Source organism: Amphiprion ocellaris, chromosome 6 (assembly GCF_022539595.1).
Source record: "Amphiprion ocellaris isolate individual 3 ecotype Okinawa chromosome 6, ASM2253959v1, whole genome shotgun sequence".
NCBI classification, from domain to species: Eukaryota; Metazoa; Chordata; class Actinopteri; family Pomacentridae; genus Amphiprion; species Amphiprion ocellaris.
In genome coordinates, this window is record NC_072771.1 from 3,811,867 (window position 1) to 3,835,608 (window position 23,742).

The 23,742-nt window shown below is 39.2% G+C and overlaps 1 protein-coding gene across 1 annotated transcript in view; it reads left to right on the forward strand.

Annotated features, from left to right (window-relative positions):
* Window positions 1-23,742, forward strand: part of bmp2k (BMP2 inducible kinase) — an 85,025-nt gene that overhangs the window by 18,007 nt on the left and 43,276 nt on the right. The window contains exons 2-3 of the mRNA XM_023291707.3: window positions 17,574-17,692; window positions 22,432-22,537. Of these exons, the coding sequence (XP_023147475.2) occupies window positions 17,574-17,692; window positions 22,432-22,537 (225 nt within the window). The remainder of the gene's footprint in view (window positions 1-17,573; window positions 17,693-22,431; window positions 22,538-23,742) is intronic.

Sequence of the window (23,742 nt, forward strand, 5' to 3'; positions counted from 1 at the left end):
AAAAAAAAAACGATTTATGACGTATTCGACCGACGGCGTTTCGTCATTATGTCGGAACTGGTTACATGGAACTAGTTGGCAAGCAGGCGGCTTTGTTTACATTGTCTGGTTGTACGCCACCTTGGATTCTAATACATTCACTAACTTTTTGCCTTTCATTATGGCTCTCAAGTGCAACTCAGACTCTTCTGATGGCAGTGCTTTGAAGAAAAGGAAAGCCGTCTCCATGGAAGTGAAATTAGATATAATAAAAGTGCAACATATTCTGTTATCTTCTTGTAAAATGACTCATACATACATGAAAGTCATTGGTATTCATGATTTTTCTGAAAAACTGATCAATATCGTGATGCATGTAACGCCGGAGTTCCGACTTGCGGCGAAAATCGACTTACATCAATCCGTAGGAATGGAACTCCGGCGTAAATCAAAGACTCCCTGAATGAGCATGTAATATAAAATGCATATTAGGAAAATAAAAACATAACATAAACATGAGTGGTAAAATATGCCCTAAAAATAGAAACATAAGTAGAAAAGTATGAGCATTTAATGTAAAATGCACATTGTCCTCAGAAAATAGAAATATAGGCTAAACATGAGTAGTAAAATATGGAAACATAAGTAGAAAAGTATGAGCATATAATGTAAAATTTATATTTCACTAGGAAAATAAACATATAAGATAAATATGAGTCAGAAAATATGTCCCAAAAATAGAAACATAAGTAGAAAAGAATGAAGATGCAATGTAAAATGTATATTGCACAAGGAAAATAAAAACACAAGTATGCAGAATAATAAATAATTGTGGTGTTCTGTATAGTGGCTAACCTAAGGAAAAGCTGCAATCTATGACCCTCAATTAAAAAAAAAAAAAAAAAAAAAAGCACAATTGTTTTGAAAATTGCCCTAAACAGCAATAGTAGAAAAAGAAAATCCTCCTGGACTACATTCAGTGTTTGTTCGAGATGTTTTAATCAGAAACTCTGACCTCATGCATTAAACATTACTTGATGAATTGTACAGTCTTGGCAGATATCTCATGCACCGTGGCTTTCTTTGTAAATGAAGTTGTAAGGAAGATTTAATATAAAAAGCACCTATTTAACAGCTTGATGAAGCAGCAATGTCACCTATCTCATATCCTAAAAAAGGCTTAAGTTCCTCTTTGGGACTTTTGGTCTTCTAATCTTTCCTTCTCTGCTGCTTTGCTGGTTTTTTCTTTGAGTTTTGCAGCTCAGAGGTCACCAGTGGAGCTTTGATGAATGTATTGGACTGACACTGGCTTTTTTTTTTTTAATCGCCCTGACAGCACCGAGACCAAAGAATGATTCAGTGACTTTGCTGTCCTTTTCGATTCTCTCCAACCGGGCAAGTGGTGACAATTACCAGCCAGATTGCAGATGAAGAGTTCTGAGTAATTCTGGTAGCTGACCTTGACTCCAAATTCTCCACACCAGACGACATATTTCAAGAAATAATGACCGAATTTCCACAAAATTCGTTTGAGCTCCACAGGATAAAGTTTGAAGCTTTTGATGACTGCTTTTGTCGCAAATATTAACAGTGGTATTGGTGCCAAAACTGAGAATATAATGAGCATTTATTTGCTTCCAGGAGGATCCACCCTCTTCAATTTCAAACATAAAATAGTGGACACGACACATTGCGTTATCCAGCGGGCAGATTGCCATAAAAGCTGATTAAATCTGGAAAGCGCCCCAATAAATAAACACTTTGTCCTGCCCTGCGACCTCTGGACAAACAGCCTGATGGTGGACGGTGCTTAATCACCATAGATAAACACCGTTGCAGAAGCTGTACCGACATTTTCAAACTCTGCACATGTACGAGACACTTGCTGGCTGAAAGTGACCTCTCCAGTGTGACGGAGAGCAGCGTGGCAGCGAATGCAGAACAGACGTACCTGGAAAGGGCTGTGAGGAAATCCAGGGATCCTACTTAAAACGTTTTGAGAGTTTGATTAGAGGATGTTTGAAGAATTGTGTCCTTACGTGAGAGAAAAAAAAAAATGTTCCTGGAAGGTTAATTCAAGGTTTTTTGCACAGCAGAGCTTTGTAAATGGGAAAATCATGAACCATTTCTTAAAATCTCAGGGGGTGGGGGATTGTTTTTCAGGTTTTTTATCAATCGTGATCCATTTTTCGGATATGAAAACGTGTGTGTGACATTGAAAAGCTATCCGGTTCTTACCCAGTCACACTTCCAGATGTTTGCCAGCTGCCTCCCCCTCTGAATGCACCTTTCATTCATCTCCAGTCCAGTCTGCTCGCTGCATCCCACCGTCACCTCTGTGCTTTGGCAGGGCGCCACCATCACCTCTCCAAGTTTAAAAATACCTGACCTGCAGCGACCTTGGTTACCTCCGTGCTGTGGCATCACATACCTGGAAACCTGAGTGAGAGTCTTCATAGCAGTTTGATTATGAGGGGAAGGTGTGAATTCATAACAGTGTCATGTTTATATATTTAATACGAAAACATGCAGAAAGTTGTTTTTCATTTTTATAATTGGGTTTTTGTTATTTGTTAGGCCGGTTTTCTGCATAGAAAAAATGACAAGGTGGTGTGTGGTGTTCCATGAGGAAAAAGCTCAGAGTGCAGAATCTCTCAACTGCTCGCTAAAAGCAAGTACACGGCTATTTTTAGGCGTCTGTGTGTTGCAGTAGTGTAAGTTTTGCAGACTTAAGAGGAAAAGATTAAGCTGTGTCAGTACTATGAACCATATCAGAACCCTAATAAACGACCGAGACATTCCTCCAAACCTGTACAATATACAATATACCAGTGTATATGTGCATTATTTTTGCACTAAGAACAGTATTCTCTGCTTTTTTGCATAGTGTTCTCACTCTAGCAATTATCATTTTGCGCTACTGTGTTTATATATTCTTTCCTAGAAGTGTGAATACCTATATTATTACAATTTATCAAATTTTTATATATCAATTTTTAAATTTATTTTATTTAGTGATTTTTATTTATTTTATTTATCTTTTTATTCTATTTTATTTATTTTATTGTATTCATTTTTTATTTATCCATGTATTTTTTTATTTATCTATTTTTTAGTCTGTTTTTATTTATGTATTTTTTATTTATGTATTTTTAGATCTATTTTTTATTTATCTATTTTTTGATTTATCTGTATCTATTTTTTATTTATCTTTTATTTATCTATTATTTATTTATTTATTTTTAAATTTATCTATCATTAAATTTTTGTAAAATCTGTTTTTTCCCCCTTCTTTCTATAGTTATTTTATTATTCTCTTTCCTTATTCCTCGGGTGACACCAGCAGCTGAAACCAAATTCCTCGTATGTTGTGTACATACTTGGCCTTGAAAGCAGATTCTGATGAAGTAGGTTACAAGAGCTAGATTCCAGTTCCTAAAGAACCTGAATGATCTGTTTGGGTTTTAGATTAAAGTGTAGCATCTATGACAGACATATTTCTGCTTTTCTAACACATTTTTGGCCAACTCAAGTTTCACCATTACTGAAAGGCTTGCTGGCCGCTACATTAACAAGCCAAAGAACAAAAGTGTTTCCCCGCATTAAGTCCGTATAATACCAATCTCCCAGGGTTTTGCTACAGCGCTGGGGGATCAAAAAGTCATTATTAGTAATTAACAGAAGCAGCTGGCACAGCATGGAAAGCTGACAAAGACCTTGAAGTTTGCTAATGGAAACCCGTTTTCCAAAATAGTACCTGTTGGTCTGTACATGAAGGATTTAGCAGCTTTATCTGCACTTGTCATTCAAAAATACAGTGACTGTGTGTAGTTTGAACTAGGGCTGGGCGATAAATCGATTTTATCGATTAATTCGAGTTTGTACTTAATGTCGATTTGTTTTAATGAAAACCGATTTTCTCATCAACATCCGCCACCAACGCCTTCCCGCTGGGCTCCCGTAGTTCAGAGTGCTCCCCCCTTCCCCCCGGCGCTTGATACACAAACAACATGGCGGCGAGCGGTGCAGATCTAAAGGTACGTGTCCACTAGATGCTATTTTCCCGCACGGCAACACACCGCATATGTGAATCGCATGGACGGCGGTTACTAGCGGACCACAACATGGTCACATGACAGCACTGACCAACAGCAGGACGCTACGTGGTCACATGACCGAGCTTTCAGCTGGACAGTCCTGCAGACAAGTCGGATAAACACAGCGGCTCGGCCGCAAATTTTCCCTTTTATTTTAAAAACACGTCAGCGAAAAGTATTTCTGAAAGCATTTGAAGCGAGAAATAATCTGTGCAGCAGCTGAATCTGTCCTCGTTTTAGGTCACCGACGGCTAGTTTAGAAGTTTGAGGACAGTTGCACGATGCATGGAATCTCCGCATGCCTCACTGAATTTGCATTAATTAGAAGTCAGTCTACTTTATGCAAATAAGCTGCAGCCCTCTCCAGGTAAACACACCTGATCACAGCTGGAAACGCACCACAACCGGACCAGCATGCCACATGCAGCGCATTTCCAGCTGCAATCCGGTGTGTTTACCTGGAGAGGGCTGCAGCTCAATTGCATAAAGTAGACTGGACTCCGCCGTGCGGAGATTAGGTAGAGGGTTAAAAAAATCGGGTGAATCGGGATTTTTTGTGAAAAAATCGGAGGTTTTTTTTTTTTTAGGCCATATCGCCCAGCCCTAGTTTGAACGGATCCAAGTTGCCGGACAACATTTTTTTTGGTTTCAGGGCTGTTTCCTTGAACAAATGTCTTCCTTAAACTTGTATCTTCTTCTTATAACCATTTGCTAACTTCCATTTTAGATTAGATTTGGATTCAGCTTCAGTTTTGTTGAATTGGACTGTTTTTCAACATATTAAGTAGTGTATATTGTGCTTTATGCTTTATTAATGATGAATATCCGTTATGAAGCGAACCGAATGTTCGGATATTTGTCATTACTCGGGCCCGAATATCCAGAGCCCAGAAACTGCTATTCAGGCCAGCCCTAGTAAACATACTCTAGTAGACCTTAAAAATCTAATTATAAACCTGTAAATGTGCACAGTAAGAGCTTTTTAAAGTAGATAGACACTTAATTGTTTGGATCGAGCTGTTAAAACGTGGAGTTTGTGTCTTTTGTGTGACGAATGTGTTTGTGAAAGTAGAGCATTCAGAAAAAAAGTTAGCGGTTGTTTATTAACCATTGATATTGCTTAGCAATTCTTACATTGCGTTAGGTTCCACATGACTAATAAGAATGGCTTAAAGGGTTGAGTTTGCTCAGAAAAATATTACAGGGGTCCTCAATTTACAACGTCCTCAACCTGCGGCGTTTTGTCGTTACGTCGGAATTGGTTACAGACGGGTCCTTGGTTTATGATGTACGGCGTTTTGTCATTATGTCAGAACTGGTTAAGTGGAACTAACTAAATACATTTACAGACCGCTTTGTTTACATTTGGTGATTGTATGCCACCATGGATTGTGCTACATTCGCTAACTTTTTGCCCTTCATTATGGTTCCCAAGTGTGATCAAGTAGATCAAGTTGTAAAAACAGAGCAGCATTTTCTGTTATCTTGTAAAATGACTCATACATGCATGAAAGTCATTGGCATTCATGACTTTTCCGAAGAACTGATCGATATTGTGATGCACGTAACGGCTTTGTAAAGAGTTCTGACTTACGATGAAAATCAGCTTACCTACGTTGAGGACCCCCGTCTATGATTATACACTTGTTGCACTAATTAGCTGTAGTCAAACTGTATCATGACCTTAATTCTAAATGTTTGTAAAGTTCTTGAATATATGACTTCTTCACTGTCAGAGAAACCTTCTAAGAGCCAGTCTTGCTCCAGTATTTTGCAGAGTTCCTCTAAGTCCAGTGGATAACTTTGTTTGTTTTCCTTTAAGAGTTTATCCAAAAGCAGATCTGTTTCCAAGTTTAATTCTTATGAAATTACACTTGAGGGGGAAGTCGGGCAAGAAGGCCAATTGGAGATTTGTAGGTGAAAGGATCACAACTCCTGCTTTTTCACTCTATTCCTCATTTCGGTTATTTCAAGTCTTCCACTTTCATCATTCCCTTCAGAGAAAAGCAGCAGTTAAAGCCGCAACAAAGGTGTGATACCCCTCATGCTTTTCTGTAACGCAGCGTAGCCACAAGTTGTTTTAAGGTCGTCGTTCTTATCTTGATGTTTTACAACTGTGGAAACTTTAAAGGGAAGTGTTGTGGGTTCATGTTAGGGGATGGGGGCCTCAAGGAGGAAATACCTCAGCCTGCTTGCAATGCTCTCCCGAAGAAATGGCATTCTCCCCTCTTAAAAGTAGATCCACAGCTGAAGGAAGCACTTTGAAGCGTACTGCAGTCTTTGTTTGTGGCTTCATAACAGGCTAAGACGTCACACTGGCTTAAGTGGAGCGCTGCGGGTTGAGAAGGGAGAGTTCGGCGTGAAATTGACAGAGGGAGATGAACATAAAGTTGGTGGGTTTGTTATCACAGATGACATCATGCTTCAGAGGAAGAACATCTGCGCCTGAGCAGAAACTATAAACGTATCATCTCCGTTCTCCACTAAACCTCCTAATCTTCCCACATTCAGACACTCCTCTGTCACTTCTGAAGTCTTTCTCCTTCCCTATATCACACGGCATGCCGGGTATCTGCTTCGTAAAGGCTGCTGAGATCCTCTTTCCGGCTGTCATGTGGCGCCGCCTGTGACTGTCCCAGTTTGTCAGGCTTTTCGGTGATGTCAGGGTCCTCTGCTGGATGCAGGACCGAGGAAAATTCTCCAGTAATTACAGCGCTCGCTCAGCACCAGGCTTTAGTGTCAGTAACCCCCTCCTCTGCTTCTTGGCCTGATGGATTTTAGGGGTTTTCCTCCCAACTGTTACCAACAGCTGACCATGTCCTCACGGTGAAGAGCTCCTATCATTCTGCTAACAGAGGAGCAGGAGGGGAGGTTCAGTCGTACAGTCATAGTGAGGTGTGACAAACAGAAACCAAATCCAGGAGTTAGACAGGCCCATCAGTGATGCTTTAGCACGCCGAACGGATTTAGCTGCACTGAACCAGCTGTGGGGAACTTAAACGTTCATGAAATCATGTTTTACTTTGGACAGAAATGATTGCGTTTTAGTGCAGCGATCGACAACCACCGGACCGCACTGAAAGGAAAAAAAAACATCTTGTTTCAAGCAGAGTATTTCGGATGTTTTATTTTTGAAAAATGACTTGATTGTCTTCCCGTCACTTCTGCCAGTGCTTGTTTCCAGCGCTTGACTGTTGGTTTTCATGTCAGGCCATTAAACAAAGCCTTCTATCTAACTCAGGGTTGTCAAGTTCATTTTAGTTCAGGGGCCATATCGACAACTCCAAATTTTTCCCTTTGTTTTAGTGCAAAGCAGTAAAAACATTATGAACAACCTGATGTTCCTTAAGAAAAATAAGTGCAATTTCAACAATATTATTCCCCAGTTTATCATTTATACACTACAACTTACAGATCAGTGTTTCTACGAAGGCACAAAACATTTAGTCTCAGGTATCTGGAACTGAACAGTCTAGTATTTTACTTTATGATCAACTTGTCAAGATCTAGAAATTATTTAAAATTTACAATTTTACAATTTGCAGTGAATGTCTTCCCTGTAATTTCAGGTCAGAAATGACACAAGGACCAACTGATTAGATTTTGGCAGTGATGCAGCTTATAGTCTGGATCCACGGATTTGTTAAAGATTTCATCCGTTGGAAATGATATGACTGAGCAGCCTTGGCAGAGTACTGCGCTTTGGGTGCTTTTCTGCTTTGCTGTTTGGTCGATAAAATGTCAGAAAATGGTGCAAAATGTTCCAAAAAACCCCAACCTGATGTCCTTAAATGTCTTGTTTTCTCCACTACCCAAGAATATGTAATTTGAAGCCTTAGAGGAGGAAATAAAGCAGAAAATATTCACATTTATGTAGCTGAAATCAGAGAAAGCAGCTTTTTTTTCCCCCCTTCTCTTTAATCAATTATTAACTTACTGTCATAGATGATGGGACAAAATGGCTCAAGGACATTTGTGATTTTTCTAACATATCATGATTTAGATTTATTCACAGTTCAGTGAATGTTAAACTGTAAGTCAAGCTTAATTCAGTATTTGCTGCTGTGAAACGTGAAGATTTACTACGTGAGATATCAAAAATGTGACTTAAGGAGGCACGACGGCATGAATTTATAAACCCTTTGACGTGACCGGATGTTGCAGTCATTAGGTTTTGTTAATTAAATTGTTGTTCTACCCTAATAGAGAAAAATATTTTAACTTGGGAAGTTGCAATTGAAGAATTTTGACAGTTGATTTCTTACAAAATAATGCTTATTTGTCCTTGATAAGCGAAAGCCCCTCAAACGTGTTTACATATAACCTCAGCAACTTAACTCTGAAATAGATCATAAATAAGTTCATATTAACTATGTGGTGGCTTCACAAAGAATACAACTGAAAGGACTGACTTTCAGGTATATCCTATATAAATATTTAACTAATTATACTACACACTTCTTAGCTAAATACCTCCTTAAATGTTTTGAAGCTGCTCTTCACAATTAATCAAAACTGGAGAAGATGAAAACTAAATTAAGAGTTTCATCAGACCCACAGCTTAACAAATCCATATATTGGAGATGGAAAAGACACAGACATGGAGTCTTCTTCAGTCTCATCTTGTCATCAATTGATTAAAAGCACACAAAAGAAATAAAAAACAACAATTTCTTATTGGAGAAGCTGGTCTTCTTTACAGTGAAGGACCTTTTGTGATGTTCAGGAGCCCCTCGTTTGTCCAGGAAGTTTGCATGCTGGGCACAAAGCCCCTCTAAAACAAATCATCCCATCCAGAGCCACTCAGGAGAATAATACACTCAATAGTGCAGCACTTCCGTGGCTGGCATAGTCATGGAAGGCAACAAAGGCCCCGGGGTGGTGATTTAGTGAGAACCTGATACTGGACCATATGGCCTCAGACAGTCCCAGAGCAGACAGGAAGTTGTTTGGAAGGATGGTCTGAACCGAAGCTGTCTTTAACTTTTCTTAACTTTACAAAAAGTCATCTCCATGTTAGAGACAACGCGGGATATCAGGGTCAGAAATATAGTCAGTGTGAGGATGTACACGTTTCTGTAAAGTCTACAGCACACTATATGAATTTTTGAGGTGTAATGGTACATAAAATTAACGGTGCGGTATGTACCTTGGTTTTGAGGTCATGGTTCAGTACGTTTTCAGTGCAGCAAAAACAGGAAATATGTAACATTAACCTGCTTCTTTTTTATTATCAAGCACTAGTTCACTGAGCAGACTATGGCTAGGTCTCTTTCTTAATAAAAAAGTCTGTCAGTGCTGCTGGAACTAACTGTGACCTCCTGATAAAATGTCAAATTTACTTAATAAATAGAATATTTATTCAGTAATATTCTTTCAAATAAATAGAAATCAACTTAAGGTGCAGCATTTAGAGAATTAACTGTGCTTCAACTGGAGGGCCGGTTCTGTCCTGGACTGTTCCCTGGACTCCATAGAGGAGGATGTTGGCAAAACTCACATCCATCATGGACAATCCCTCTCACCCACTGCATGACACTGTGGGGTCTTTAAGCAGCTCCTTCAGCAGCAGACTGAGACATCCACCCTGCAAGAAAGAGCGCTATCACAGGTCCTTCATCCCATCTGCTGTAAGATTTTACAACATCAGCATCACTGGCTGATGTTAACATAAACTGGACTATATCATATCACCTTAAACCATGGTAACATCTGCACAACAATTCTTTGCACTGCTGGTATTTTCTGCACTTTTACAGTTACATTTATTCCACAAGCCACTTTATGCTGATGTCATTATCTATAGTGTAGTAATACTCTATTCATTTTTCATCCTTCATTCTTGTATATATTTTATATATTATTGTTATTATAATTACTATCTTTACTGTATATATGGTTAGTGCTGCTCTGAAAGATTTTTGCTGCTGTAACAATGGAAATTTCCCCTGACATGGGAAGTAATAAAGGACTATCTTATCTCTTATTTGTATTCACATTAGCACCTCTCAGCTTCGCTCTTCGACTGTGCAGCACAATTTTTTTTTGCATTGTTTTCTTCACCAATCTGTGGATCAATCTTTGGAATGCTATAACTTGACAGCTAATGTTGCTGGAGTCCTGAAATTCAGCAATTCTCATTGATGTAAAGTCAATGTTGGGTAACTTTTGAGAGCGACTGCCGATGCATTTAATAAGTTGTGGACAACTTTAACCTTTATAAAGTGTTTTTATGACTTGCAGACTACAATGAGTCTTTATGGTCACTGTATAAACATACAATGAAATTTAAGTGCATCATGCTCAATAAATATATTAAAAGTAGAAAAACATTAGAAAGCTAACCTACACATACTGTCACACAGACACTACACATTTGTGTCCGTAGTAAAGTTCTGCAATTTAAAGTTATTGCGTGTGAATGTGTTATACTTTCAAGATAGTGATGGCTTCGGGGTAGGAATGCAGAAAAGAATGAACTTTGTAAAGAGACTCAATTACTTTAAGAATGTGTTTTTAGAGTATGGTTGCATATCTGATGCTTTATAAACACCTGTGGCATTTGTTAACTCTTTGGCCCTTCTGAAATGTTAGCAAGAGGCTGGTTAAATGCCACGGGGAGCTTTTTTTTGCACTGTTGATGTTCATATTTGAGTGAGTGAGCAGGTTCGACATACATGAAGCTATGTCGAACCGTACAAATATCGTCTCCTCAAACTAACGACAAATCTTTCTATATGACGATTCAAACATTTACATGCTTCTCGATGTGTTGTGGTTCGATTGTGATTTTTACAGGATGTGGTTGAATATTTCCAGTGTATCTAATACAGAACAGAATCTGCTCTGTTGTTGTTATGGATTGCCTCATGGTACGTGTCCAAAGAGGTGTTTTTTTATCGCATGGAAACGCGCTCCATCTGAGTATCACCTGCTTGGTGGGCGGGTAACTTGTGGGCCACTGGGTGGTCACATGACAGCCGCTTTAGCTTCAGTCCGGTCGAAGTGTTGAGCCAACGCAAACTTTCTACTATTATGGAAACTGTTCAGCGAAAAGTAGATTTGAAAGCATTTGAGGTGAGAAATAAGATGCTGAATCTTTCCTGGTTTTAGCTCAACGGCTTGTTTAGAGGTTTTCCGAAAGTTTTGGCTCCCCGTGCCTCATTTGCATAAAGTAGAAGTCAAGTCTACTTTATGCAAATGAGCTATGAGTTTCCCTTAGATCGTCCACTATTATGTAAGTTTCCTGTTTTGGAACGCTATGATTTCTTAATTACCCACGATGCTGGAAATGTTCAACCACATCCTGTAAAAAATCACAATATAACTACAAAATGTCTTGAAGCATGTAAATGTTGAATCATTGTATTGAGAAAGATTTGTCGTTAGTTTGAGGAGATAACATTTGTGCAGTATAAACAATGAATGGGATGCAAGGAATTGACGGATCCTGTGGACACGTACCATAACACGTAGCTCTGGTTGCTGTTTGTCCCTGATGCTCACAACACAGTTTTGTTATCTCCTGTAACCAAAAACAAGATGTTTGTAGCTGGAGACGAGATGGACAGATTGTTTGTTCCAACTGCAGGAATAATCTTGTAATCAGCTCATCTGATATCACTAGTGTGAGTTGTACACCTCCCAGTCTACATGACAACAGTCTCGGATTAAAAAAAAAAGTCTGCACAGTAACTCGCTAGTGGTTAATTTAGTCATTTGAAGCCTCTCCTGTTTGTTCAGTGTTCCATTTTTCAGCGAAGGTTAGCTGTTCTTTTGTATCTTGTCCATGCATGCTTTAACAGCCTGCTCTTTTCAGCCTCTTGGCCCTTTGCCTGAGCAAATGGATTTTGTCTTATAAAATCTATCATCCGGTCCTTGCAACCCCCATATCTTCTTACCTCCATTCTGCCTCGAAGTTTAGTGTTTCTTTTACTACATCTGCATCCTACGTCTTTGTGTCAAAGCTTGGGATTTGCGCAAGACGGCAGATAGCTTTTTCTCAAACAGCAGGGTCGTAAAACGCGCTCTGCATCACGTATGATTTCAGGAACCCTTCGCAAACGACTGCATCCTGCTGTTTTTAAAGCGTCTCGCTCACAAGACTGTGTCATATGACTCAGTTTTCTGCCCCAAGTTCACTCCCGCCCCCCATCCTCGAGTCTCTGAGTGGCTTTGTGCTCAACTGTCTTGTTACAGGAAATCAATTTAAGCCAGACCTTGCAGTTTGGAATGACCATCGAGCTAACCTTAGCACACAGGCCAGGCCATGGCTAATCAATGAACAGCGTCCAGCAGGTGTAAACAGGTTCTGCTCCAGTGCTTTTAATTCTCTTTTCTGAAATGGCAGCTGCGTCATAGCTCCACTGATGCATGCAACAAATATCATACGCCTCTAATTCTTAATTCAGTTTTTTTCCCCCCTCCTGCATAGAGATGTTTCAAATATAATCCCCTGGTGCGTGTCTGTTCCTGTATTTATTTGTTGTCCAAATCATTTTCGATATCAGCAGCCTCAGCGTATTGTTTTATAGGCTACTCGTTCTGTCTCATCAGCAGAACTTTTTTTTATTGTACTTGTTTTTATCATTTATTTATATGTGGCCAAGCCTCACCTTGTGATTGCCGTGGAGATGCTAATCTAAGATCTGGGTGACTTTCAATGCTGCTGCAGGATGAAGTAAAACACCAGAAAGGACCAAGAAAGGAGGGAGATCACAGAAATGGCACAAACAATAATGAGGAAGAGAATTACGAGGAGGTAGAGGAGGATACAGCTGGTTGAGACAAGGGAGCCAATCGGAGGGCAGAAATGTAGGATGGGTGTGAACGTTGACTAGTTGCAGGGCCTTTTTTTGGCTGGTTGTAGAGCCAGTCAGGTCTTTCTTTCTCTTGATTCCCAAAGCAATAAAACCAGCCATCGATTCAGAATTCCAGTTAGGACAATTGGGATATCATGCCTGGAAGATGGGGATCTTGGAGTTGAAACAGATCAGCTTGCACTGTGAAAAAGGTCATGACTTGTGGATGTTGAAGAAATTTTACTCTTAAGGCCACTACACACTGTGCGATTTTTGACAACCCCAGACGAAAGATAACATTCGTGAGAGAATCGTGGCGATATCTTTGGTCTTGACTCTAAATGGATGGTCCTACATCGCACAGTGAGACAGGTTCAAGGACGGCCGTTGTTATGGTCTTGCACCAAAGACGAGCTGCGATGAAATTCTGACAGTGTCGTAAATTTGGAGTGATCATCTCACAGTGTGATGCTGCTGCGACCTACGACGGCTAACTAACCAATAGAAATGCAGAATGAAATGACGTACTGATCAGTGGGACACTGGTGCTAAACCCAAATAGATGATTTGCGGCGACAATGGCACAACGCATCAAAACAATTATGTTGGATTTAAACAAAGTAGAGTTGTGGCAGCAGGAGCCTTTTAGACGTGTCCTCCAGCTCGTACCACAGCCAGACAAAAAAAAAGGACCAAATATTGAAGGATATAGCGGCGGAATTGCAGCTCCCAGATTAGTAACCTAACATTAGCATCTAACAAACTCACACAAACACCGCTGTAAATAGTGGCCACAGGACTTAGTTTCATTGTGTTGTTGCTTTGGTTGTTTATTGGACGATGCACATTTATGACGTTTTATTCTTCCGTTTTATTCTCACGTCAACTCGCGTACGTCGTAGGCTGTGGTTCAGCTGCATTTTCATCGTGCAGTGTGCACACAGCAAACTTCACGTCGTGGCCAAAGATTATTAGATTCATGTCATACAGCGTAGCGAGCTGTGAACTTATAAGATTATTAAAATTGCACAGTGTGTAGAGGCCATTAGTCCTTTGAAGTTTGCTGCCGTGGTGTATTTATTGGTATTCTGGCATACGGTGGGCTTACCAACACAGAGCATGAGCCTGTGAAGGTAAGAACGTTCGGAAAGTATGCATTTTATAGGGATGGTAAGAGAGTAGGGAGCGGGGCTGTATGGATATATAATGGTAAATAGTGGTTAATTTGCGTATGGTTGCCAATCAGTAACAGAAGGTAAAACAACAAAGACAGAGGGTGGTTGAATTAAGGGGTCTGGCAGACAAATGCAAATAGCAAAAGTGCAGCAACAAAAGGTAAGAGGGAGGTTGTAACGTGTGGTAGTATGAGCTGAGGAGTAGTCAGCCATGGACTTGTGCCAGTGGATAGCAAAAAGAGCAAAAAGAGCAAAGACTTGTTGACTTCCACAGGTTCCATTTATTTTAGAAATAAAAATAATAATGTCAGCTGTACCACATGTTACTTTAGTGAGCACAGAGGTCCGCGTACACACGACCGAGTCCATGACACAAGCAACAGGAAACTAGGAACCATGAAAAACAGGCAAGAAGAGTGACCTATTAACCATTACCAAATTAGCAAGGCGCCACCGTGTGGCGAGATAGCGTAATACCATAGTAATGACAATAGTAATGACTGTTACAAGGTCTGGCAGACAGTAATAAATAATAAAAGATGAAAGAATTATAGATAACCATGGGAAATGGAATGAAAGAGTGACATGTGACAGTTGAAATAGTGATATGTTCTGTATATTTTTTCTTTCTTTGACCTGTAGATGTTTTTGAAATGAAATAAAAAGTCAAAATGTACGGTCACTTTGCCTGTGGTTCATGGCAGTTTTCCATTGACACTGTTGAGTACCGTGCCCTGCTTTATTATCGGCTGCAGCACTGCCAGAGCAGGTTGTTCTTTGTCTCATTAGCTGCCTGTTCTGTGCTGCAGAACGGCATCAGCTCCCCCTTTCTAATCAGATAATGTCTGCTACAGTAACTCTCGCTGTTGTGACTACACACAGGCAAACACTGCTTCGGTTCGCTTGTGTTTGCTTTGCCTGACTTCCATGTCGGCTTTATTCCGTTTACTGTCCTCGTGGGGACGCACCAGGTATTAGTTGCACTCTAGGTTCTTTATGCTGCGCTGTTCTCTTCTGGGATCTGTTTAAACGCGGCGTTGATGGACTTCTTAATGAAAACCGTTGTGCTGAGCGGTCACTTCAGCCGCCCTCCCTGTTGGCTCCGTCCACATCCACGCTGTTTTTCAGCTATCCTAAGGTAACTCTCGGAGCAACAAGCGCGCCATTGTGGTGCTTTCATTCTGCTCTCCGGTCGGCAGACTTTGATGCCCACCATTCAGTGACTCAGTGAACCCCCTCTAATGAGACCATGGACTGTCCCATCACAGTGTTCATTCAACCAGAGAGACACACAAGTTGGTCGTTGACAACAGCTACTGGCACTAAACAGCTTTGTCCCTGCTGACACCTAAACTAAAAAAAAAAAAAAAAACTCCTCTCACCACCAGAAATCCACTCACCAAGTGCAGTTTGAGTTTTATATCTCATTCTTGTTGTATTTTATCAGTTTAATGACTTCATTTAGCCGAGGATTAGACCCGCTTGGAGTTGGGCCAGTGCAGTCCAAATGAGCTTAGCCTACTTGCTTGTGAAATGAGACCAGTTTGCTGCTGTTGAAATATCACCTTTTTTTTTTTTTTTTTTTAAATAAATCCTCACTTTATCTGATTGGCACTGAGCCGGGCTGCAATTAATGACTGTTTTTCTGCAATTAATCTAGTGGCTGTTTGACTGATTAGTTGATTGTTTTCCTCCAAGCCCTCAAATTAATTGTTTGATTTGTGAGTTTTGAGGTTTATAAATTTATGGTTGCTGTAGTTTATGCTCTATTCTAAAGTTAACTAGATATGAAATGAAATTTCGTTGTATATGAAAATGTGCAATGACCAATAAAGATAAAGATTGATAAATATCTTTAAGTGCCCAACGTCTCAGTCATTGATGTTTATTTACAGAACCATTCTAGGTATTGTTCCTTCCTGTTTGTCTTGTCTTTTAACAAGGAAACATGGAAGTCACAATCTCCGATCTACGGATACTCTGCAATTTGTCGTCCCCGAAGTACAATATGAACTGGGCAAGAAAGCCTTTAGGTTTTCTGCGCCTACTGCTTGCAATAAATTACAATCTCAACTTCAACTTTAAGCCTTTGTTACACTGAATGAGTTTAAAGTTCTGGTGAAATCATTAGTCTACCTTGTCTGTGTACAAGTTTTAATGCTGTTAATTTTAACTACTGTTTATTGTTTTTAATATGACTATGCTGCTGCCCTCTTGGCCAGGTCTCCCTCGTAAAAGAGACCTCTGATCTCAATGGGACTAACCTGGTTAAATTAATGCTCAATAAAAAAATTAGCTGTGACAAGGACAAAAGATATTAAAAAGCTCTCCCTGCTAACTTCCTGGTAGTGCTTCTTGCAGAGTAGAGCATTCAGGTGCTTGTGCATCGTGATATGAAAGTTTGCACAGTGCACAAACCGCCTTTTTGTTTTTTAATAATTTGAAGTGCTCATCTAGAAAAACATAATCCCCACACTAGTAGAGATGTGCCCCAGACACTTTAATAAATGACTACTTCATGGAGTGTCCATGCTGAAAATGTCACCATGAAGTAGTTCTTCAAATAAAGGTTCTAGTGTGTGGATTATATTTTTATTTAACGGATATTTTTTGCAATAATTTTGAAGTACTCCCACACTTGTGGAATGTTAGGGTCTTTGGAAACTTTAACACTGAGTCACACTCATTTCTTGCCACCACCTTGCAAAGTTTGTAGCACTGAGAGTCTTCAGAAGGTCCAAAAACACGATCATGAATCACTGACCAACTAGTGTATATATTTGCACGTTGTCCATTTGTTGTCACTTTTTCTACACTATTCTTTGTATGTTCAATATTGTCTCCCTCAATATGTCTGAGTAGATGAGCACTATAAGTATTGCCCATTCATTTTTAATACACTTTTTTCTGTACATACTTTTTTTTGACAGTTTTTGCATGTTCTTATTTGTTATATATGTATATTTGAGTAGATACAAGTGATGAATGTGTTTGAATGAGTTGATTTCAAGTGGCACTATATAGAGACGCCACAATATAACAAATTCATTGCACTGATAACTTTTTATTACTGCACATGACAGTAAAACCTTTGAAACCTGAGTGCAGCTGACCAATGACTGGAGCCAAGAATGATGATGATGATGTCACAATGCAGCAAAAACATAGTGACACAGCAGAAAAAGATTGTCGAAGCATTTAGAAATAACTCATTGGTTTAAGATTTTGGTGTCGATGCGTTTTTTTTTGTGTTTGAAGAGTATGCCCCACATTCACACTTGACAGTCCAATCTGTCATCCTTTTTTTTTCTACTGAACTGCACAAACAGTCTGGTGTAATAAGATGTTGGAGCGAATAATTAGTTTGTAATAGATGATTAGACTTTCCATGTCCAGGTGCCACGGGTATCAAGTATAAAATCTCTTTCCAGTTGTTATCTTGTTGGAACATGAGCATTATTTTTGTTAATGCAAGTTTTGTCCCCTATACAATGCTGATAACTTGTCTTGTGTATTTCCAGGAGGCTTCTCAGTGGTGTTCCTGGCTCGTACGCACAGCGGTGTCCGCTGCGCTCTCAAAAGGATGTACGTCAACAACGTCCCGGACCTGAATGTCTACAAGCGAGAGATCACTATCATGGTGAGCGCATTATCGCAGTGTTGCTTTCTGTAGCTGGAGATGTTATCTTCAAATTTGGCGAAAGTCTTCCTGCTCGTTTGTATTGCTAGAGCTCTAAATTTTATATATAATCATTGCACACAGTTGCTATCAGTTTATAAAAACATCAAGCGGGTTACATGAAATAAGGCTTTATTACTCCCTGTACTTAGTCAGCACTGGTACAGCACTACGTAGAATGGTCTGACATTCCCTCATTATGTTATATGAAATAACACATAATTATTACCTGTACTTGGTCAGCCCTGGTACAGCACTGTGTAGAATGGTCTGACTGCACCTCATTATTATTCTGCTATAGGGGGAACAAAAGGCTCTGGCATGTCTGTATTTCTTTAAATCGATTGCAGTTGTCTTGGGTAGCGCTGAGAAAATCAAGAACAAACATTGTTCACTGAGAGTAGTGATGAGGGTAATTGTTTTGGTTAATTGTTTTGGTAGAACATTGGCAGCTCGTCTTAATTGCTAGAACTTCACATTTTACATACAGTCATGACACAGTTGTTTTGTTCAAATACAAAAACATCAGTTAGGCTATAGGCGGTTGAAATGTATTACTACTTGTGCTTAATCTGCACTGGGTAGATGGTCTGTCCACACCTCACTATCATTTTTGCTATAGAGGGGGAAAAACAAAGTTCAGGTGTGTTAATGTTTCCTCAAATCAATCACAATCATCTTGGGAGAGGAACAAGAACAGCGAGCACCAGTGTCGTTTACCCAAAATAGTAATGAAGGGAATTTGGTGTTGCATTGCATCCAAGGAGACACGGACTGGTATTAACTTTGATAATTTAAGAAAGAAACTACTCATCTTTTTTGCTAGAGCTTCATGTTTTACATATAGTCATGACACACAGTTGTTTTTTAAATTACAAAAACAGCAATTAGGGTATTGGAAATTCAGATATGTTATTACCAGTGCTTAATTAGCACTGGCACATTACTACGTAGAATGGTCTGATTTCACCTCATGATTATTTTGCATTTGGGGAAAACATTTCTGGCTTGTTTGTATTTCTTCATACCGATCGCAGTTGTCTTGGGCAGGGCTAAGAACAGCACGCACCGATGTCGTTCAGTAATGAAGCTAATTGTTTTGTTGGGACATTTGCATGCAAAGTGGCTAGCACTACCAATTTAAAGGAAAATTTACCAAAGAAACTAGCTGAAAAGCGTTACTGCACAATCCTAGCCTTCAAAAACTTGAGTTTTTTTTGTGGTAGGTTGCTACTTGGAGGTTGATGTTGTTTTTTACCGTAGCGACGTTCAATAGATAATGAAATGAGAGGTTGAAACTGTGTAAAATTTGCAGCTTATACCTGCAATCCACTTGCAGAGTGTCAGACTAGAGCCTAATTGACCTTTGCTGAACATGAAATTTACCCGTGTAGCTTATCAGAGGTGAACAAAGCTTGTCGTTTATTAATCTCCACATGATTATACTCAGCTGTTCAGTTGCGAGGCCAAACTAATTCTTGATGTTAGCTGCAGTTCGCTCTAATCCTTCTCTGGCTGCAAAACAGATTTCTCTCACTTAATTTGCACTCGAAGACACCCTGCTCGCGATCTGAAACTTGAATGAGGGCGTTCTCACTTTTCAGGTATTTAATTTAAGCACATAATTCCTGTTTGAAATGGGACACGAGCCCTCATAAAAGAGACATTCTCTCATAAAGCGAGGTGCATATAAACTGCTTCATTTTCATCTTCCTGCCCGTCCTGCTATCCAGCATTTCCAGTCTGGCAAGAGGTTTTCGGCTGCGCGCTGGGTGGCATTGTAATAATGCACCTGGTCCACTGACAAATACTTTTGATGTATTGCACGGAGCTGGCACTGGCATGATAGTAATTCAAGGTGTTTTATGTCGTTCAAAGTTGAATACTCTCAGTTATTCTGCAGACAAGCGCGACTCAGGCAGCGGCAGATGTCTCGTCTTGAACGTTTGACCCCGAGTATGTCAGCGAACAGCTCACTCTGAGCTGTTTAGCCAGCTTTGTGCAGCCGTTCGCCACTTCATCAACTGGAACAATGTGTAATCCCCCCCCACACACACACATACACACACACACACACACACACACCGCTGACCTTAAACACTGACACAGTTCCAGCCTGTTGGGACGTCGCCTTAGGTGTGTCGGTTTCCACAACACACAGTGGCCTCCCGTCTCACGCTGGCGTTTAACAGCCTCCAAACAAACACCGCGATGCTTTAATCCGGCCAACAAATCAAGTAAGAAAGATTAGCGGAGTTAAGAGATCAGCATGGTGTAAGAACATCAAAGAATACAAAAAAGAAAACACACACACTCTTGCCACACACACAGTAGCCTGGCTGCAGAGGCAAGACTGGTCTGAATTCAGCTGGGGGTTGAACCTTTTTCAGATAAGCTCTAAATGGGTGCAGTCTTTTTTTCCTTCTTTGGTTGGTTACAGTCTTGAATGTGTTTCTTCCAGATTTAAAACTGGTAGGTGTGAAAACTTTAACAGGAGTTAGGTGGTAGACTTTTAATCAAGTTTATTCTTTGAGGTTATACACTACTGTTCTAAAGGTACAGTCTAAAGTTGCTCTATACTAGCTAAAGTTGCTCTACACTAGTTAAAGTTGCTCTATGTTACTTAAAGTTGCTCTACACTAGTTAAAGTTGCTCTATATTAGCTAAAGTTGTTCTACACTAGTTAAAGTTGCACTATGTTAGTTAAAGTTGCTCTACACTAGTTAAAGTTTCTCTATATTAGCTAAAGTTGTTCTACACTAGTTAAAGTTGCACTATGTTACTTAAAGTTGCTCTACACTAGTTAAAGTTGCTCTATATTAGCTAAAGTTGTTCTACACTAGTTAAAGTTGCACTATGTTACTTAAAGTTGCTCTACACTAGTTAAAGTTGCTCTATATTAGCTAAAGTTGTTCTACACTAGTTAAAGTTGCACTATGTTAGTTAAAGTTGCTCTACACTAGTTAAAGTTGCTCTATGTTAGCTAAAGTTGCTCTATATTAGCTAAAGTTGCTTTATATTAGCTAAAGTTGCTCTAAATGAGTTAAAGTTGGTCCATATTAGTTGAAATTGCTCTATATTGGTTAAAATTGAACTACACTAGCGTTCAAAAGTTTGGGGTCACCCAGACAACTTCATGTTTTCATGAAAACTCACTTTTATCCATGTACTAACATAACTGCACAAGGGTTTTCTAATCATCAATGAGCCTTTCAACACCATTAGCTAACACAATGTAGCATTAGAACACAGGAGTGATGGTTGCTGGAAATGTTCCTCTGTACCTCTATGGAGATATTCCATTAAAAATCAGCCATTTCCAGCTAGAATAGTCATTTACCACATTATCAATGTCTAGACTGGATTTATCATTCATTTAATGTTATCTTCATTGGAAACAAACTGATTTTCTTTCAAATATGAGGAAAATTCTAAATGACTCCAAACTTTTGAATGGTAGTGTATGTCTTGAATGTAGTTGATTTCAATGTTCGCAAAATTGTAATCGACTTACCTGACCTCTTTAAACCTCTAAAGTCCGAACAGTTTCTGCAGTTTTTTTGCCGCTGTCACATTTTTTGCTCACTATCAGCTAATTTTTCCTGTCCTGCACCTCTATGGATACAGAGCAAACATACCATACGGAGAGAGAACTTAAATAAACAAAGTCCGAATGCAATAAATCATTAAAAAGATAGTAAGCTGAATTATTTTGACTATTTAATAAGAACAGAAAGTGCCCACAGGTGTTATTCAATTCTGAAAAAAGCGGCGGTTCTTCCTGCTATAGATATTTTACTGCTAAAACTTTTAATCTCTTATTTGCTCTATGTAATCACTGCTGCAATTCAGCTGAAAAGTCCCTGAATTTTTTTCATGTGACTGTTAGTCACAACTGAGTCACTAATGGCTTCATGGTTGTGCCAAGAAATGCAGAATTTTTTGGTTTTGTCAGAGTCTGACTGGAGCAAGTTGTTTATTTTTTGGTGAATATTTAAATGAGACATGTCCAATAAGTTGATAATGCTGAAAAATCACAATTTTCACAACAATATAGCAGATGAGTACTTCAATGACCTATTTTTGGCCTGTTTTTAATCGGTTTTTACAGTTTTTTTCTGTGATAAATGGTCTAATTTTGATTTTATGAAGCCTCTAAACCCACTGGGGAAGAGGATTAAAGGTAAAAGCCTTGTTTATTTTTGGCAAATTGGTTAGGTTTTCCAACCGAACGGATGATCACACATGATTAGTTAAAGGACTGTAAGCTGAAAATCCAAGAATTCCTCCTATTTTTACACTTTTCTTTCTCAGATAAATGCTGTAATTTAGCTGAATGTTCTGTGATTTCTTTCAAATCCCCAGTGGGTTTTTGGATCTGGAGTGTTAGCGCAGTATATTTTATTTATTGTCGCATATGCAATCGAGGAGCGCATTATTTCAGACTGCAGTTTTCAGGCTTCGCTTTAATTTGAGTAGCAGAGAGCAGAAACACTCGACAAGTCCAAACATGAATCAGCGGCTTTACTGAAAGGAGCCGAGAAGTGTTTGCCCGATATACCAATCCTTTGTAATGACATCAAACACTGCTTTGTGTTGTGTAGCTTTTTGTTTGTGTAGTAGGTGTTCTTAACAGTTTCATATTCCTTTTTTTATGCTAACGGTCTCTGAATATCCCTGTGTTTCTATCCCATCTGCAGAAAGAGCTGTCAGGCCATAAGAACATCGTCAACTACCTGGATTCTACAATCAATGCCGTGTCAGACAGCGTATGGGAGGTCCTGATCCTCATGGAGTACTGTAAAGGTAACGCTTTGTTAATGATAAACTTGTTCTGACAGGACCACTGGGTTTTATACTCCCTCACACTTTATTATTAATATAATTTATTATTTAGACGTACATTTCAGTTTGTTTGTTTTTTTTTTAAACATGCCTAATAGCTTAATGCTTTCCGCTGCCTCCGTCCTTCATCCGACCTCTGGATTGATCACGGCAGCTCGGCGGCTCAATGTTTTACACAGTTTTGCCCTCATCGGACAAGTTTACATGCAAAACATTTCTCTGGTTGCTACTGGGAATAATCAGGTTAGATAAGGCCCTTTACGTGGCCAAACATGTTGGGATTTGTTTACCGGACCTGTGTTGAATCCACACACGGCCTTTGTATTCAGTGTCTGAATTTAGATGTTTCAAGGGGATAATAGATCACAAACTCACATGGAAATCTCATCTATTACATGTAAAACCAATGGAATGTTTCTCTTTTGAACACAGCAAAGTATATTTTACATCACAGTGCAATAGAAAGTGTACTTTTCCCATAATTAATTTTTATTTCATTCATTGGCAAAAGAAAAAAAAATACAAAAATCACTTCAATACAATACAGAAACAAAAGTTTCTAAACTTCTGAATGAAAGTGAGCAGAAAGAGGAATAAACTTATGTAATCTGCCCCTTTATATCCAACAGTCAGTTCACAATGAGCACTAAAAACAAACAACAGTGACTATAGCATTTTCTCTTCTAACAAACACTATGATACTCTTATTTCATTTCTTTGTCTTTTAGTAATATACTAGTTTTAATTACATTTTTAAATCTTGCGTGCGACTTAGATTCTTTTGATTCCTCGTCGAGATTGTTCCATAAATTGACCCCTTTGACAAAAATGCAATGTTCTGCTAATTTCATCCTAAATTTAGATTTTAGTTACTGTGTAGGGATGTGGTGACACATGAGCAACACAAAGCCAAACTTTATATTAAAGGAAAGAGCAGTAAAACTTATAGAGTTGACTCTCAGACTGTACAATATGTTAATTCAGTACTATTAAAATGTAAAGATTTAGTCAAGATATTGTTAGTTATGTACAATATGTACTTGAATTTCCCTTGGGATTAATGAAGTATCCATGCATCCATCATCCATCCATCCATCCATCCATCCATCCATCCATCCATCCATCCATCCATCCATCCATCCATCTACCTACACATCCATCCATCT